We start from the raw sequence: 16,257 nt of genomic DNA, 5'->3' as shown, positions 1-16,257 counted from the left end.
CTTTTCTTCCCCCCCCTATCAAGTCACCATTGTGTTACCCGTCACCGATTTTACTGAGGGCCGCTTGTTTACATCACGAGGACCGCTGGATACAGCTGCCTCAGAGAAGTGCCTGAACAAAACAACGAGGAATATTACAATATATGTTGATTTATTACATCTGGTTAAATAAACCCACAGAATTTTGACACATCTGTGTTATTTTCATTTCTATTACTGTCATAAACTTAAAATTTGATAATAAAGTGATCTTTCTGAACAGGCACTATCGGGGCGCTACGTTCAGGCCTCACGTAATGCGGAACCTTCCTGGGGCGGAGCTAGTTTCTGGAAACGCATAACAAAGTGACACTATTTGTTCACGGAAGGTCGTGTCCCCTGCCGCGGGGTGATAGTGTTTCATTTCGGGGGAAGAGATGATGTCTGTAGCCGCTCGGTCCGGGGCTCTGTCCCCTTATCTGCAGGCAGCGAGACACTCCGCTAAATGTCTGGTTTTCCCCGGAGCGAAGGAGCCGCTGCCCGCTGCGGGTAAGGGCGACGTCTTGTAACAACGTTAGCTGTCACAGAGCCACACGATGTCCCCGTGAAAGTGTTACTACTCACACTTTATAGATCCATTTGTGTGTTACGTGTAAAATTCATTAACTTTACTCGTCTGTGGGTCTTTTCTGCGAAAGTAAACTATTGCTAACAACCTACATTAGCTAGCAGGAAGTAGCATGTGTGGTGGTGTAACCGCAATCTGTGACTTGATCAGTGGTTCAAGTCTGAGCAGTGGTTCAAAGTGATTTGAGTTTACGTACATTTCTATAGTGAGACGTCAATGGCTCAAGTTAATACTCCTCCAGCTTCAGTCTAAATATAGCAGTCATGAAATACTTTGCATGGTAAACATCAGTCAGAGTACTCACGTGTGAGTACATGTCAATATATCTGCGTTGCCCAAAGAACAATGTGTCATATAGATTATGTTGTGAACCACCTGAACGTGTACAGTCACAGTTTTAGATTATATATATGTTTTAAGAAATAATCCTAACAATTGTTGGAGCAGCTATATTGACATTATCATGATTAGTTAATCCAGGAATGAGCTTCAATGATTGGTAGTTTGTAGTTATCTATGGTAGTTATTAGATCTATTACTAATAAAGCCTTAAACAGTAATAAGGAGTGTGATAATTTGAAGTTTCCAAAACTGCCTTCCAGTGTTCTGAAGGAGAATTGTGGTAGTTGACTGGTATAAATATTTAATGTGAAACAATGACAGACATGAGTTGTATAATATCCTGTCCACATGTTGCTTCTGAATTCCAGCTCCTGCAGGAATCCGCCTCGCTCACACAGATATCAAGATTCCTGACTTTGGAGACTACCGTCGCTCCGAGGTCACAGATCCCAAAAAGTCATCGCAGGACAGCAGTGAGGAAAGAAGGGTGTTCTCCTACCTTGTCACTGGAGCATCCACCGTGGTGGGCGTCTATGCAGCCAAGACAGTGGTCTCCCAGTTTGTGTCGTCCATGAGTGCATCCGCTGATGTCCTGGCCTTATCCAAAATTGAGATCAAGCTGTCTGACATCCCCGAAGGCAAAAACATGACCTTCAAATGGAGAGGAAAGCCCCTGTTTGTCCGTCACCGCACAGAGAAGGAAATAGCCACAGAGGCAGCTGTGAACCTAGCGGAGCTGCGAGACCCCGAGCACGACAAGGATAGAGTGAGTAACCCCAGCTGGGTCATCGTCCTTGGCGTGTGCACCCATCTGGGTTGCGTGCCCATCGCCAACGCCGGAGACTTCGGAGGCTACTATTGTCCCTGCCATGGCTCCCACTATGATGCTTCAGGAAGAATAAGGAAGGGACCTGCTCCTCTGAACCTGGAGGTTCCCTACTACGAGTTCCCTGATGAAGACACAGTTATTGTTGGATAAATACTGGAGCTCAGTCGCCGTTCCTCTCTGTAATTTTTATTTTTAAATGGCGTTGTGAAAGAGTTGGGGGTGACGCAACATATGTATATTTAATAATAAAGAGATATGTCCAACCTTATTTTTTTCTAGTTATGATCTTTATCTAGTTATCTTTCCTCCACAGACATCCATCAGGCAGTGTAATGTGTATTCACATTATATACATACATATACACACCTGGTAAATCTGTATACGTATGAGAAAACAAAGGAAACAACTTGCTCTGCTCCATAATCTTATCATTGTCCTGTCAGTGGACACACACACACTGGCACCTTTTGTTAAAAAGAAAAGATTCCATTTAACTTTGGATGTGTTTCCCACGTCTGAGTTAAAAAATGGAAGCTGGTTTCTAATGGGGCTTTGAGGCCTTCAGAGTAAGAAGGTTTACATTGATCCAATATTTATACTGCTTATCTTCTGGGTATTGGGTGAGAGGTGGGGTCACCAGGTTATCACAGGGCTGACATGCAGAAGAGACGAGCCACAATATCCAGACACATTCACACTGACGTTCACACCTACAGGAAAGTTTATCTCCAATTGATCTAACCTGCACGTCTTTGAACTGTGGGAGGAAGCCAGAGTACCTGAGTATGACCCTCGCAGACAGAATGAGAATCTACACAGGTCTGTGCATCAAGTTCATCTTATATCCAGATATCAGTGAACCACATTTAACATCGAGGGCACAGACCCACTTTGAGGGTGTTTTCTTAGGTCAGAATTTAATGAGCAAAAACAAACATTTTGTGTTCTCAACCATGCATTGCACATACATACTAACATTTTTTATTTTAGGCCCCTGCAGCATGCGTCACCTTTTTTTTCTTGCATCCTGCAGGGGGAGCAGCTGACCTCAGACCACTCACTGTTTAGGTTTTATGTATAAAACCTGTTATCTCTGAAACATGGGTTCAAATCCATATAGTTATTTTTCCATTTTATTGGGTTTGTCTCGTATGGACAAGTTTACACATGTGATGACACTAGCAAACAGTGTAAGTGAGATTAAAATAGAATTGTTTTACGATTGCTTTGCTTTTATTAATGAAAACATTTCATTCTTTGAATTGACTCACTGATGGCAATATACTGTACACAAAGTAAAAACAAGTATTCACTTGATAAATACACATCAAATTAAAATTATTTCTCACTGTACTTTCTATTTGAACATAATCCTCTGCATTTAAATATGACAGTAGCGTGTATCTGTATTTTCAGTGTTTCAGTGTAGCTGCAGTCAGACCTTAAATCAGACTAACTTTTAACATCAGAACCATTACACAATTAATGAATAGATGATTTCTGCAACTGATTAGTGATCTTCCCTCACTATGTTTATCCTCATAATTCCATTTTCATTGAAAACACGAGGTTATGATGTGCCAACCTGCTGTTTAACCAGTGGTGTCTGTCCAGGATTTCACATTAAATTAGAAATATTCTCGAGCTTCATAAAAACAAGTCTTATTTTTCCAGACTTCATCCTGTTGAGAACTGAGGCCTCAGAGTCATGTTCCCCGGTGTTTTCCACAGACACTAATCCATGTAGTGCACCTCAGCCTGGAGCTCCTTGGTAACGTATCCCAGCAGGGCGGCTGTCAGCTGCTGCTTCAGGGCTGCATTGCCCATCACCAGAGCGGAGAGCTGGACCACATCTGTCCACTGAATGTCTCCCAGGACGACCATGAGGTCATCGTAAAGCTTCTGCTGCTGCTGAGGACTGAGCTCCATGAGGATCTGAGGCAGCGGTTTGAACTGTCCACTGGTCAGCCAGCAGCCCAGGAGGCCTCCGACGGCACCGCCTGCAGGAGGAGAGGGGTTCAAACTTGTGAATTTAAGCAACAGTATTGATCTGATCAACAGTCTAATAGACGACTGCAGTGAAGCATTCACTTGGGTGATAACAGTGCAGATTACACAGGGGGGGACTCCAGCTTGTAAAATGAGTCATGATGACACAGGTTAGAGAAGCTGTAGCATTTTCTGCCTCCTCACTCACCCACTGCAATACCCAGAGGACCCCCGACCAGCCCCCCGGCGAAGGCCAGTCCTCCGGCTGCTGCCGCCCCCTTCCCCGAGCCCCTCACCGTGGTCTGGATCTGCTGGTTGGCAGATAACTCACAACACAGCCTCATGACATCATCGACTCGATGACCCATACTGGAAATCTGATTTTTTTTTATTTGTGGAGACAAAAGCAGAGATGACAAATTTTCACAGCAAGTAATGTTAATAAAGCACAGAGCAGGAAACCAGGGAATCAGACTCACAATCATACAGACACTGAAACACAGAAAATTAAAACATGATCCTGAAACATGTACAGAACTTAATAATATCTGATGCACTTACCTAAATATATCATTATATACTAGTGTTATAGCACTGATTGCATCAGGAAGCATTTTGATGAATAAGCTATTATCACCCCTGTCAACACAACAACCGTCCAGAGGTTGCTATGGTAACTATATGAACGCATGTCACATACCTGACGTGTTTTTAAATCCTCATCAATAGTTGAGTCTGTTCTTATTTCATCAAAGTCAAATGCGATGTGTTCGGTTCAAAGGCTGAATTTCACCGGCCACTCATGACTTCTGAGCTCGCAATGCTTTATGGGTAAATCAGAAACGATGTTGCATTCGCGGACATTCAGGAATTCCCCCCTCTCTTTGGTCATGCAACAAACGTTAATTTAGTTTAGTGTCATATATTTTTTAAGATAATGCTCATGTTTGATTACAGGTTTTCAAAACGTGTTTATGCACATTCAGAATGGAAGGTGTTGAAAATTAGAGATTAATTACATTATTCTCATGCTTCATTTTCCTTTGGGATCAATCAAGTATCAATCTCATGGAACTAGCTGTAGAAAATTTGTAAATTGAGAAGGACTTCTAAAAAAGCCTCAATTCATTTCTTGCAGAATTTTGAGTTTTGCTGATGAACCTAGAAAACTGGACACGTGAGGTGTTTTCATGGGTAAATTAAGTAAAATATTTTAACAAGGGGCTTCCTGATCTCTTCATAATCACTTAAATGTATTATTTATGATTAACTTGGTAATTCAAAATTTATAAATGAAGGTGGCCTTCAAGAGTTTCAACAAGTGCATGAGTGATGATTCAAATTGCATGCCAAATATTTCACATTAATGTGAAATGTATTATTATTATTATTATTATTAACCCCTTGAATTCTTGCCAATTCTTATTTTCGTTTTTAATGAAGTATTTGTTCTTGATTTACAGTAAATCATGTACTATTGAGACAGCTGGAAATTGTGACATTGCCAAAGGCAACGCAGGCAGCCAATCAGCGTGTGGGAAGAAGGGGGCTGAGCCCATGATCTTATATAAATGATCCACAAACAAACTTGTTCATGACACCTGCTCCTCTGAGACCAGAGTGTGTTCATGATTTCACTGCACACAGTTGTACGTGTGTTTGTGTTGTCATGTGTGTGTGTGTTTGTGTTGTCATGTGTGTATGTGTGTGTGTGTGTGTGTTTGTGCAGCTGAGGGCAGATCCTCCAGGTCACATGATCTCATGTATGTTTTCACTCCCTGACATGATTCTGTTACATGTTGATATGTGTTGATCACATGTGTCATGTTGCTCTATGACAACTGTTTACATACGTGCAAACCATCTTCACTTACCCAGAATACACCGGGACACACGGAGGAGCAGCTGCGTCAAGTTCTTCTCATAGAGCTGAAAAACGGAAACCACAAGAGTTTGTCTTCAAAATAAAAGCATGAAACCTGACAGATAGATAATAAAATAATATTGTACGATAATAAAATGATATTATGTCATTAAATGAACACTGAACATTCTTTATAGTAATATATATATATTTTGTATTATATACACTTTAGTATTTAATATCGACAAACTAAAAGGGAAACAATGAGACACACAACAACTGCACCGATGACAAAAATCAACACCGATGAAAGACACAAAAAGCGTTCCTCGTGATTAGTTATTGAATTAATTATCTTGAGGAATAAACGTATATATGGAAAAAGGGAAAGTCTGTGTAGATGTGTTGTAACGTGACACCACAACCGGAAGTGCTGCCGTTAATCCCGGTGTGTTGACCTTGGACGGAGGTGCATGGCGCAGTGACAGTGGCGAGGGGGATATTTGCTAATTGTGGATTATTAAAACGCGTGGATGGTTTTTTTGGGAGATGCTGCAGGTATCGTGAAGTGAGATGATCCCTCTGATGAAGGTGTGGATGAGCATCACTGCCCCATTGATGAACACGAGCACAACGGGTCGCAGGACGAGCTGCTGCTGCTGCTACATTCATAAACACTTGTTTAGGACTCACAACAACCCCTGAGCTTTGTTTCGGGCTCATTTACACACACAACAACAACAACTAATAAACAAGGAGGAGAAACCCCTGCAGGTTCCCGTCGTGCACGTGGACGGATCATGGCGGAGGAAGGTAAAGTGAGTGTGGATGATCTCGGTGGAGTTGTCAGGCTCCGGGAGGAACACGAGAAGGTAAATGTGTTGAAATGTGAAGCTGCTTTAACACAAACGCACAAACACAACTCAAAGTCATTGTTCGACTTTACACACGCACGGTTACGCATGTGTTGCACATTTGACAACATGTGTGCGTTGTTGTTTCGACTTTTTTTTCCTTCGAGAAGCTTCCTCCTTTGAGCACATGTTCTGGTCCGAGTGTTTCCTGGAGCAGGAAGGTGTGTTTCACTTCTACCACACAACAGAACAACACGGGGAAAGTGGCGTAACGTGTTTTAGTGAATGGTAAACTAGCTAGCTAGGCTAACGGAGGACGAGTTAGCTAGTAAATCTCCCATGGCAACCCCTCCCCCTTCTTCTTCTTCTTCTTCTTCTGCTTGTGTCTTAAAAATCAAATCCTCAAAACATAAATAAACATGGAATCAGGAACATGGATGAGCTTTCACTCCAGTTTCACTTTTGATTTAAAGTTCCACTCATCAACACTGAACTTCCTCCAGTTCAGCCTCTTGCTGATCAATAATCATCTGGTTTAATCCTTTATTTTATTCTGGTATTTCTCATTTTTTTCTCTGTAAGTCTTCTGCAAACTTTGTGTTTGTGTGTCACCGTGTGTCACAGTGAAAGTTGTGTTTGCACAGGCGTTCTGACCATTTGCAGATGTGACAGCTGTGTTTACTTCCCTCTCCTGCTTCCCCTGAAGTTGGTTTGGTTTAAATGAAGATGATTCTTAAACAGATAAATTATATACGTGTGAGCTCGTTGTGTTTATGTGCCACCTTTAAAAACAGTCACTGCAAAGTGCTCCACGAAGAGGACAAGTAAAGACAAGAAGCAGTTTTAAACAATGGAATTTAAATCAAAGATTGTATAACACCAAATCTAAAATTAAAGACAGCAGATAGAATAATACATTGTACAAGTTGTATCAGTCAAATTAAAGCACCAATCAGAAAATGTCCATGAGCTGGTAATCTGTATTTTCATCATAACGCTCAAGAGAATCATGTGTAAGTTTCATTTTCATCATTGTACATTTATTATTTGTCCCAATAACCAGGTGGTGAAAGACTGTGAAAGTCGGATTCAACACTGGTAAGTTTCTCTCTCTCTCTCTCTCTCTCTCTCTCTCTCTCCCCCTCTCTCCTTTCAAACAAACCAAATGCAGATCAAAGAGCTTTACAGGTGATTTACAAACTATTTAAAAATTAGTTCAAAACATTCAAATATAGAGTCTAATGCATATAAAAGCAATAATGAATAGATAAATATCTGGGTTTTTAATGTACGTTTAAAAATATGAACATTTACAGCTGAACTAATAAAATCATTTTAAAATCAATACGAACAGTTAACCTGTGTAAAGATTTTAAAACATATTTTATACGTCCTTTTCTTTTTGCTCTTAATCACCTCTCGTGTGGCAGAGTTTAGATTTTATAATAATAACATTGACTTTGGCTTCCGGGGAATCAGGCATGCTTCTGTGTGATATTAATGCTTCTTGTTAAATGTGCCAGCTTTGGTCAAAATCAACAAATTGCACTCTCTCTGACAATCAGATGCTATTGTTTGAAATACGCCACAATCAGCCCGTTTATTCCCGCGACCCGAACACAGTCGCAGTGGTATGAAGAAGCGTTTTTAGCAGCAGCAGCTTCAAAAGCCCTGCGCACCAATACAGTGGTTTCCAGAAATTAATTGCAGAATGGGCCGAAGGCCATTATACACCTTTGTGAACAATAAAGTTTTATTACGGTCCATGGCACGTCATTAGATGTGTGATGTCATCAAACCTAGTGGACCAGTAGGCCTCAAACACGGCAGATATTGGGAGTGGTCACAACAGGAGAAGCACAGGTGTCACTTACAACAATAACAATGGCTGTGTTGTGTTCAAGTACAAATACACTTGTTATATAATTACAATAGTTCCTAGTTAAACAAATTTAAGCACATGATAAGTTAACATTTGTTCTTTCTGTAAAGAGAGCAACACCCTTCCAACAAACGTAGAGCAACCAGATCATAAGCTATTTATTAGTCTGTATTAGGAGTTAAACGAGTAAAATCATTTTAAAATCAATACGAAAACTAACAGTTAACCAGTGTAAAGATTTTAAAATCGGTGTTTTGTTTCTTGGTGTGTAGTAAGGGCTTTTGGATACAAGGTGATTTCTTCTGCCTACAAAATACTATTAACTTGAAGAGTTCAAGTTATTGTCGAAGCTAAAATGAAGATTCGCTATCTGCACTAGAAAAACAGAGAGAGTGACTGTTCACATTTACACGTGTTCTTATTCTGCGTGGAAGTAGTCATCATAATGTGAGCTCTGTCAGTTACTCTCTTATCATCTGCACATTCTTACAAAGGATTAATAACATCATCTCCCCTGACAGAACTCTGCTCTTCCCTCGTGGTTTCCTTCCCATTGTTCTGTTTAACTTTCCAAAACAAGTCAAACAAACCATATTGGAAAACAATGACTTGAAAACAGACGTCAACTTCTTGGCTTAACGTCTTCTATTATTTTGCAGGAGGAAGGTCTCCAGTGACTACGAGGCTCTGAATGACCGTCTTAAAACTCTTCCAGATCAACTGTCGTACGACATCATGGTGAGTGCTCACCTGGTTCAAAAAGCACAGGGAAGAAAACGTACACAGACTCATTTACCCATCCTGTGCATTGTGGGTAAGGTTGAAGACAATTTATCGGTGTCATGAGCTGAGCTAATCTTCTTAATACACTGATAGTTTAATTTCTCCCTTCTCCCGCTTTGTCTCAATCATCTCTCTTTGTCGTTCTGCTCTCCCTCCGTCCACTGCGCTGTGAACAGGTGCCGTTCGGCCCTCTGGCCTTCATGCCCGGGAAGCTGGTGCACACCAACGAGCTCACGGTGTTGCTCGGCGACAACTGGTTCGCCAAGTGCTCGGCTAAGCAGGCTCAGAAAATCGTCGACCACAGAACGAAACGTGAGTCTGTCTATGAAAAGAAAAAAGATAGTTTGCTGTCCTCTCTGAAAAGATGGCCGTGTTTATTGTTTTAATGGAACCTCTCAGCACTGCTGCCGTTCATCCAGCAGAGGGTGTCGCTGCATCAAGTCTAAAGGCTGAAAGGACTCACTTTTTATCTGTGCCATGATTCACCACATAACTGAAGGAGAAACTTTTTTTATATCTATACTTTTCAGAGGTATTGTAAGTGTCAAACAGTTTCTAATCGCTGTGCTGAAGTGTTGAATTATTTCTGACACATTATTTCACAGGGGTTTTAAACTGTATCACTTATTCAACACTGCCTCTATTGAAAATCTTGAGATCGCCATCACACCCTCTCCTCTGCTGTGCAGCGTCATTGCCAGAACACATATGTGAAGAGTGAATTCATTCTCATGTGATGGAAGTGTGCTAGCATTTCTCTGTGTTTTCCCTGCAGTTCATTCTAGGTCTGAACATTTCAAGTCAAGTCAAATGGGCCCAAGTAGCGATCTCTGATGTGAACATTATTAGGGTGTTTAGTGAAGCAGAAATGTGCTTCCGCAGCCGTCTGAGCCCCCCCCACCCCCACCCCCAGCCTCCCTCTCCCTTTCCCTCCGCCTCGTATCTCCTGACCCTGCCCACCCCGCTATTACAGAGCTAAGTGCTGTAATACAAACATAGCTTGCTGAAATGTGTCAGACAGCGGCTGAGTTGTCAGGCCTTCTGTGTTTGACCTTTCCTCACTTCCAGTTGATGCACTGACTGGAGGGGCTCCCGGTTGCCATGGAAACAAGGGCCCTCTGCTGCTATTAGTAAAAGGGCTTAATTGTTGTGAAGATTTAATGATCCGGAGTAGTATTCGGGGCAGAAGATATTATGAACTGTTTGTGTCATCATTTTTCAATGATTTTTTTTCCCTCCCTCCCTCTTCTTATTTGGGATTTTAACTCTTTGGCAGCTGGTTGTCATTGTTATCGTAAATGTTGTATTGAACTCTTTTTCGCCTGCAGACAGTTTTTTTAATTTATTTTTTTTATGGACAATGGGTTTTGTCAGTCTGTGTAACACTCTCTGAATGCATTTATATGTTAACACACTCCCCCCTCTCCCCCCACAGACGTGAAGAGTGAACTTGACGATCTAACCAAGACAATAAAAAACTTTGAAGCAAGAGTTGGCTTCGCGAAGGATTTGGAAAACATCTCAGCCGTATGTGAAGTCATCTCACGTTTAAGATATTGCATGAAGCATTCGATGGGGACACATATTCATTTTTCCTTGTTCTTCAGAGTAAACAGGGCTATGCTGACATCAGAGAAGAGGTCAGACACGATACTGCAGTCACCAAAGGTAATTTATTTTATATTATTTTATTTTGCAGTTGCGTTCCGCACCAAACTTAACATTTTGGCTTCCATTTTGTCTGCGTTAACAGGAAGGCAAAGAATAGCTCACAAGCCAAATTCTAAGCCCAAGCTGGAAACCATACTGGATCTGAAAGAGGAGGATGAGGAGAATCAAGGAGAGAGCAGAGATGAAGGGAGCAGAAAAGGCATTGTGAGTGAGGAGGAGTTGTGGGCCAGACTGGATGAACTCGAGAAGCTGGAGGAGCTGGAGGATGAGCAGGACAGGTACGTGACTTTTTTCTGTGAATATTTCTCAGTAACTTCAATATCTTAAGAAATTGAAATGTTTCATGGATTTTTCTTTTCTTCAGATTATCTGATAATGCTGATATGAACGGAGAGGACACGTCATCCTCTTCCTCAGAGGAGGAGAAGGAAGGAGATGCTGCTTCTCCTCTAAACGGATTGAGTCTGAAGCCAAGCTGGACGTCCGTGCCTCAAAGTAAAGCTCCGCCACACGTGGAGCGGAAACAGGAGGAAGACGATGAGGAAGAGGAAGGCAACTGTTTGCCCACCATCTTTTTCTCTCACACAGTCGAACCCAAGAAGGTCAGAGCGATGAGACTTTGTATGGTTTGATCTTCTCTTTTAATCCTGCTGTTTTATTTCTGTGTTGGTGACTTTGTCTTGTCTTTTGCTTCAGGTGAGGATAAACACAGGAAAAAACACCACACTGAAGTTCAGTGAGAGGAAAGAGCAGAAGGAACACTCAAAGAGGAAAAAGAAAAATGGACACAATAATGGACTCTCTCATCATGAGCTTCACAAAATCACCACACCAGCAGACATTTACAGGTAAAAACAAATAAAAACAACTAGTTTAGCACTCGAGGCCCAATAGTCCCCTTAAATTAAATCAAGCTGTTGCACAAACTCATAGATATCGTTCCCCAAAATATGTCTGATTTTTGTTCAGTCAATCAGTGAAAATGTGAAAAAAACAACTTGCAATAAAAGTGAAAAAATCCTGGATCTACCAAAATTAAACTTTTCTTATAATCCATTCAGTAGTTTCTGTGTTATCTATTTTTCTCCTTGGCGGAGGTAAGGAATTATTGTTTGACTCCTTAGTCACACCGGCTGATTGTTCATCATCTTAGGTTGTTTGTGGATGTGAAGAACGGGGAACCCATCCCCAGGAAGTCCATCCTGAAGTCCCGGAGCCGGGAGAACAGCGTGTGCAGTGACACAAGCGAGAGCAGCGCGGCTGACTTTGAAGAGCGTCGGATGATCGGACGCAGCTTCAGCCACGACGAGGCGACGCACAGCGACACCAGTGACGGTATTACAGAGGAAGACAGTCCGACGGCGGCGCCACTACACCCCCCCAACAGATTTGAGGTAAAAAGAAGTGGTTGTATTTTAGTTTTTATCATTATTATTATAATTATTTATTCAAAACAGATCCCAGGCACGTTTCTTTACGTGGTCTTCAATCTCAATTACAGTGTGAAGGACTCGGCAGTCTACCTGTGTTATGAAACAGTTTATAGAAATGACACCTTGGAGCCTCACTTCCTTTAATGAGAACATAACAACAATCCCACAGAAGCCTCTTTAAGTTAAAGTGGGAGCATCCTGTGGTCAAACATTCATTAAGTGTCAGTCACAGTAGGCAGCGCGAACGAGGAGACGCAACATGAAAACCTTTCTCTCTCTCTCTCTCTCTCTCTCTCTCTCTCTCTCTCTCTCTCTCTCTCTCTCTCTCTCTCTCTCTCTCTGCCCCCTCAGGCCTTTTCAGGTACGGTTGTAGAAAAGGACCCGATGCCGTCAGCCGTGCCCCACCTGACCATCGCTCCACCGGCTCTGCCGACCATACTGGAGAGGAGACAGGAGGAGGTGGCGCCGGACGTGGCCCCGCCCCAGCAGGCACCGAAAAAGGTGTCCAAGTTTAAGGCCGCCAGGCTGCAGCAGACGTGACGAGCAAATATCTACACGTCACAATAACCTTTTGTTATTTTTCCTTTTCTACTGGACGAATCAGCTCAATGTGTACCTGCTCCATACGTTGGGTGATTCCGTTGTTTAAACCAATCACTGTCTGTCGCTCTTCCGTTGATTCATGCTGATGCCAGTTTAGGTTTAACTCTCAACTGCTAGATGTGCTGCCTTGTTTGTTATTTTCATTTTCAAGTAATGATCATTACAGTTGGCTGTAGCTGTCAGTACCTTCTCTTAACCTGCCTAATGAATGTATCTATTCCTTTGTGATCAGCTTTATGTAAAGACAAAAAAAAAGGATATTGATAGAAATTCAAAGGAAAATAAATGATTTTGGCTAAGTGTGGTTTCCTTGTTCTTCCTTGGGGGGAATAGATCTTTGTTACCTTCGCTAGGGAGTTTATGTTTCCACCCGTCTGTGTGTTTGTTAGAAGGATTACATAAAAACTACTGAAAGGATTACCATGAAACAGTCCAAGAAACAAACCGTTCACTTTTGGCTTGGGTCCGGACACTTTGTTTAACATTGCAAGATTGCTTCTTTTTTTCTTTTTTTTTGATTTTCACCAGTTTCCCAGAGAATAATTTGTGGATTTGGATGAAAAAAAAGGGTCAAATTTAAGATGTGACACAGCTTTATTGAATTTAAGAGGAATGTTGAGCCTGAGCGGAGGTACACGCTTTACTTTGTTGTTGAAGAATTTGTATTTCATTATGTTCTGCAGCCTCTATTCTGCTGACAGCTCTTTATTTTCTATCTTAGTATCCAAATCAGGAGCAGATTGGAAATGTTTTCTCAAATATTTGTCATCCTGTGTAATAATGTGTAATTGTAACACATTCTTGCTCCTGATACCCAGTGTGAATATTTTTGGTCTTTAAACAGCCATTACCAGACTCTTGACTGAGCTCATTTGCTCTTTTTTCATGAATTATTGTTTCTCCTGGTGAATTTCCTGCTGTGCAAGAAAATTTGAAGAGCTAAGTGAAGCACCAACCTTCACTGCAACCAAAGGGAGGGAGCAATTACACAGCAAAGCCCACCTAAAGCACTATTAGTAAAAGTACAGTCAAACGACGCAGTTAATGATAAAGAACAAGCTTCCTTGTCAAACACCCAACAACAAATCAAATGTAGTGTCGGCCCAAAATGAAAATAGAGCCAGAGGAAAGTCTTGTCTCGCAGATTACAGTTTGTAACTCTCAGCTACCAGAGAGAAATCTGGTAGTAAACCGTGCTACAGCACAGAAAACACTCTAGATGTGAGACGACCGCCACAGCATCAGTGAGGTGAAGAACTGGACCTTTTAGTGCATCTTTGATATGCAACAGCACACACAGAATAATAAAAACCTTGATCACGAGAACATCCAGACATGGCAACGTTTCACCTAAAGTCCCAGACAAAGGTCACTGTTTTCAGCAGAGCATGTGTTTCCTTCCTGTTTTTGATTTGTGGGAAAGAGGAAAACAAAGTGGTGACATCAGAAACACTGGGATACATGAACTCCTGTACCTCCACCAGGGAGGTTATGCTTTCATCTGCGTTTGCGGATCGAGGACTATAAACATATTTGGGTTTTTATCTTATATTAGTTAAATATATGAAATAAGATGATTTCATCTCTTTGGGCCTTGAAAAGTTCAACAACACAACCTGAGGAGTTCAGAGGGTAAAAAAGTTTCTTGCAGACATCTGCAACATGTCGAGGGACCAAAACTATACATCCTGATTTTTGTGAGGGAAATACTTGAGTATTAAATACCTCAAAATTGTAATTCTAAGTATACTTATTGTGTAAATGCATTGCACTGGTGTGGAAGAGCAGCTAGACAGAGTGTAATCTGTGCACAACACAAGAAGATGCTGGTTTTTATTTACATTCATAGGAAAAATAAAATGAAGAGAGAAAATAGTTTATATCTTATACTATGGCTCATACTACTGGTGTTGGTGTGATTAATACGAGGTGGAACACATCAAATCACTCTTAAGGAAGAATCCAGATTAGTCTTATCTAGATAAATTGACCGAAGTACATTTATTTCTATTCTGTACTTTAACTAATTCTTTTTTTTGGCCCCTCAGAGTTCAGAAACACTTGTAAAAGTTTGGATGCGCTCACAATAATCACTTTGAGGCCAGTTTAATCAGCGGAGGAAAGTGTTTTACAGTGGAAGTGAAAAGGCCACAGTCGTGGACTGAGCGATATTGTTTTGGACATAATTTTGATTTTCACAGGGGCAACTCATACACACCACTGCACTTCATCTCCGCCGCAAGTAGCTTTAATTAAAGCTGCGGCTTGTGAGTTGAAAGGCTATCACCCCTCTTTGAGTCAAATGGTGGGAGTGCAGGTCTGTGATAAGAAGCTTTTAAACAGGTCCTGAGGTGACTCTGCCCCACTCTCCCCCTTCATCAGGATTATTTCTCCAATATGAAAATCCAGGTAGCATGAGACAGATTAGGCAATGCTTAACATGCTAGCGTTGTGTTGGTGAGACACAGATCAATGGACTTATGTGGGTTAAGCTGTGAAGGTATATGCCGGAACAGAGCAGAGCTACATTTCAAAGAAATCTAGCGTATGAACTATGTAATAGGCTGGAACACACGCAAGATCTCAATTTCAGGGATTAAGAAGGATTTCAAGAGTTATGTGACGAAGGATTCAAGCAGGTATTGTTGTCCGGACAGGTGCTCGGGCCTGAGAGCAGGAGTAAACGCTTGGCTCCGAGCTCAAGTGGAAATCACAGGAGAGAAGAAATGTTCAGATGAGCTGTGGTGTTATCACAGCTCCGCAACCTTGTGACACCACGGTTTCCTTAAATTCCTCTCCAGGAAATACAGAAGTGCGATAAAGTGAAGATGTTTGTTTTTAGCTCATCCCAAAAAAGAAAAACAACGAGAAACAGCAAACTTAACAGGCATAATCAGGAAGAAAACTGTAACTCATTAGCAGTTTCTCAAAGGTGAGAAAATGCTGCCTTCACATGTCTATCGAATTAAATATATGCACTTGTCAGACAAAACAAGCAATAAACATAAACATAAATTGAGAAAATCATTGACAGATTCATGAGTGATGAAATAAGTTTGAAGACAGGTGGACATCTTAGACACTCAATAGAAGAAAAGCATAAACCTGTCCCAATATTATTTTAATGTGAACTACATCATGTCTTCAGGACCTGTTGCTGTATTAGTGTTTTATTTATGTTGTTCTTTTTCCTTTATCATTGATTATGAATTGAATTTTGTGAGAGGAAAATGTTTGGAACACTTATTTGAAGTTAGATGTCTCCTCATCGACAGTGAAGGTCAGATGGATGGTGGAAGTGAGATAATTGAGCCAAGTCTTTCTTTATCCTCTTATATGTCAACAAACTGTTTTGGGTGCATAAAGGAAGAAGCAGCTGCTACAACACACACACACACA

At 41.3% G+C, this 16,257-nt stretch overlaps 3 protein-coding genes across 4 annotated transcripts; 2 read left to right on the top strand and 1 right to left on the bottom strand.

Moving 5' to 3' along the window:
* The first annotated feature begins 78 nt into the window (after nucleotides 1-78).
* Nucleotides 79-2,046, top strand: LOC109641918 (cytochrome b-c1 complex subunit Rieske, mitochondrial-like). Its single transcript, XM_020106507.2, has 2 exons — nucleotides 79-528; nucleotides 1,318-2,046. The coding sequence occupies exons 1-2, from the start codon at nucleotides 417-419 to the stop codon at nucleotides 1,926-1,928; spliced, it is 723 nt and encodes a 240-aa protein (XP_019962066.1). The 5' UTR covers nucleotides 79-416; the 3' UTR covers nucleotides 1,929-2,046.
* An 848-nt stretch (nucleotides 2,047-2,894) lies between these two features.
* On the bottom strand, nucleotides 2,895-4,630 carry LOC109641911 (protein C19orf12 homolog). Of its 2 annotated transcripts, none has more exons than XM_020106494.2 (3): nucleotides 4,469-4,630; nucleotides 3,977-4,145; nucleotides 2,895-3,779 (listed from the first exon to the last, which is right to left on the bottom strand). In XM_020106494.2, exons 2-3 carry the CDS (start codon nucleotides 4,134-4,136, stop codon nucleotides 3,514-3,516), a joined length of 426 nt encoding a protein of 141 aa, XP_019962053.1. In that variant the 5' UTR covers nucleotides 4,137-4,145; nucleotides 4,469-4,630; the 3' UTR covers nucleotides 2,895-3,513. The 2 variants fall into 2 exon arrangements, with proteins under 2 accessions (XP_019962053.1, XP_069384046.1); XM_069527945.1 differs by having other exon boundaries at nucleotides 3,977-4,137; nucleotides 4,469-4,610.
* Nucleotides 4,631-6,063: 1,433 nt separating this feature from the next.
* uri1 (URI1 prefoldin like chaperone) lies at nucleotides 6,064-13,157 on the top strand. The gene is made up of 11 exons (XM_020106492.2): nucleotides 6,064-6,504; nucleotides 7,550-7,584; nucleotides 9,028-9,106; nucleotides 9,328-9,463; nucleotides 10,587-10,678; nucleotides 10,759-10,819; nucleotides 10,905-11,100; nucleotides 11,187-11,424; nucleotides 11,519-11,670; nucleotides 11,976-12,216; nucleotides 12,607-13,157. Exons 1-11 carry the CDS (start codon nucleotides 6,433-6,435, stop codon nucleotides 12,793-12,795), a joined length of 1,491 nt encoding a protein of 496 aa, XP_019962051.1. The 5' UTR covers nucleotides 6,064-6,432; the 3' UTR covers nucleotides 12,796-13,157.
* Nucleotides 13,158-16,257: the final 3,100 nt, after the last annotated feature.

This window comes from Paralichthys olivaceus, chromosome 7, assembly GCF_024713975.1.
Source record: "Paralichthys olivaceus isolate ysfri-2021 chromosome 7, ASM2471397v2, whole genome shotgun sequence".
Lineage (NCBI taxonomy): Eukaryota > Metazoa > Chordata > Actinopteri > Pleuronectiformes > Paralichthyidae > Paralichthys > Paralichthys olivaceus.
The sequence above is the reverse complement of the archived record's forward strand: the minus strand, read 5'-3'. Positions and strand labels throughout refer to the sequence as shown.

Bases quoted from the DNA above. Each gene is read 5' to 3' on its own strand.
- LOC109641918 (XM_020106507.2), top strand. From the start codon at position 417: ATGATGTCTGTAGCCGCTCGGTCCGGGGCTCTGTCCCCTTATCTGCAG. The intron at 529-1,317 runs GTAAGGGCGACG...TCTGAATTCCAG, and splicing joins GGAGCCGCTGCCCGCTGCGG to CTCCTGCAGGAATCCGCCTC.
- LOC109641911 (XM_020106494.2), bottom strand. From the start codon at position 4,136: ATGGGTCATCGAGTCGATGATGTCATGAGGCTGTGTTGTGAGTTATCT. The intron at 3,780-3,976 runs GTGAGTGAGGAG...CTCCTCCTGCAG, and splicing joins TCCTCTGGGTATTGCAGTGG to GCGGTGCCGTCGGAGGCCTC.
- uri1 (XM_020106492.2), top strand. From the start codon at position 6,433: ATGGCGGAGGAAGGTAAAGTGAGTGTGGATGATCTCGGTGGAGTTGTC. The intron at 6,505-7,549 runs GTAAATGTGTTG...CCCAATAACCAG, and splicing joins TCCGGGAGGAACACGAGAAG to GTGGTGAAAGACTGTGAAAG. The intron at 11,425-11,518 runs GTCAGAGCGATG...CTTTTGCTTCAG, and splicing joins ACACAGTCGAACCCAAGAAG to GTGAGGATAAACACAGGAAA.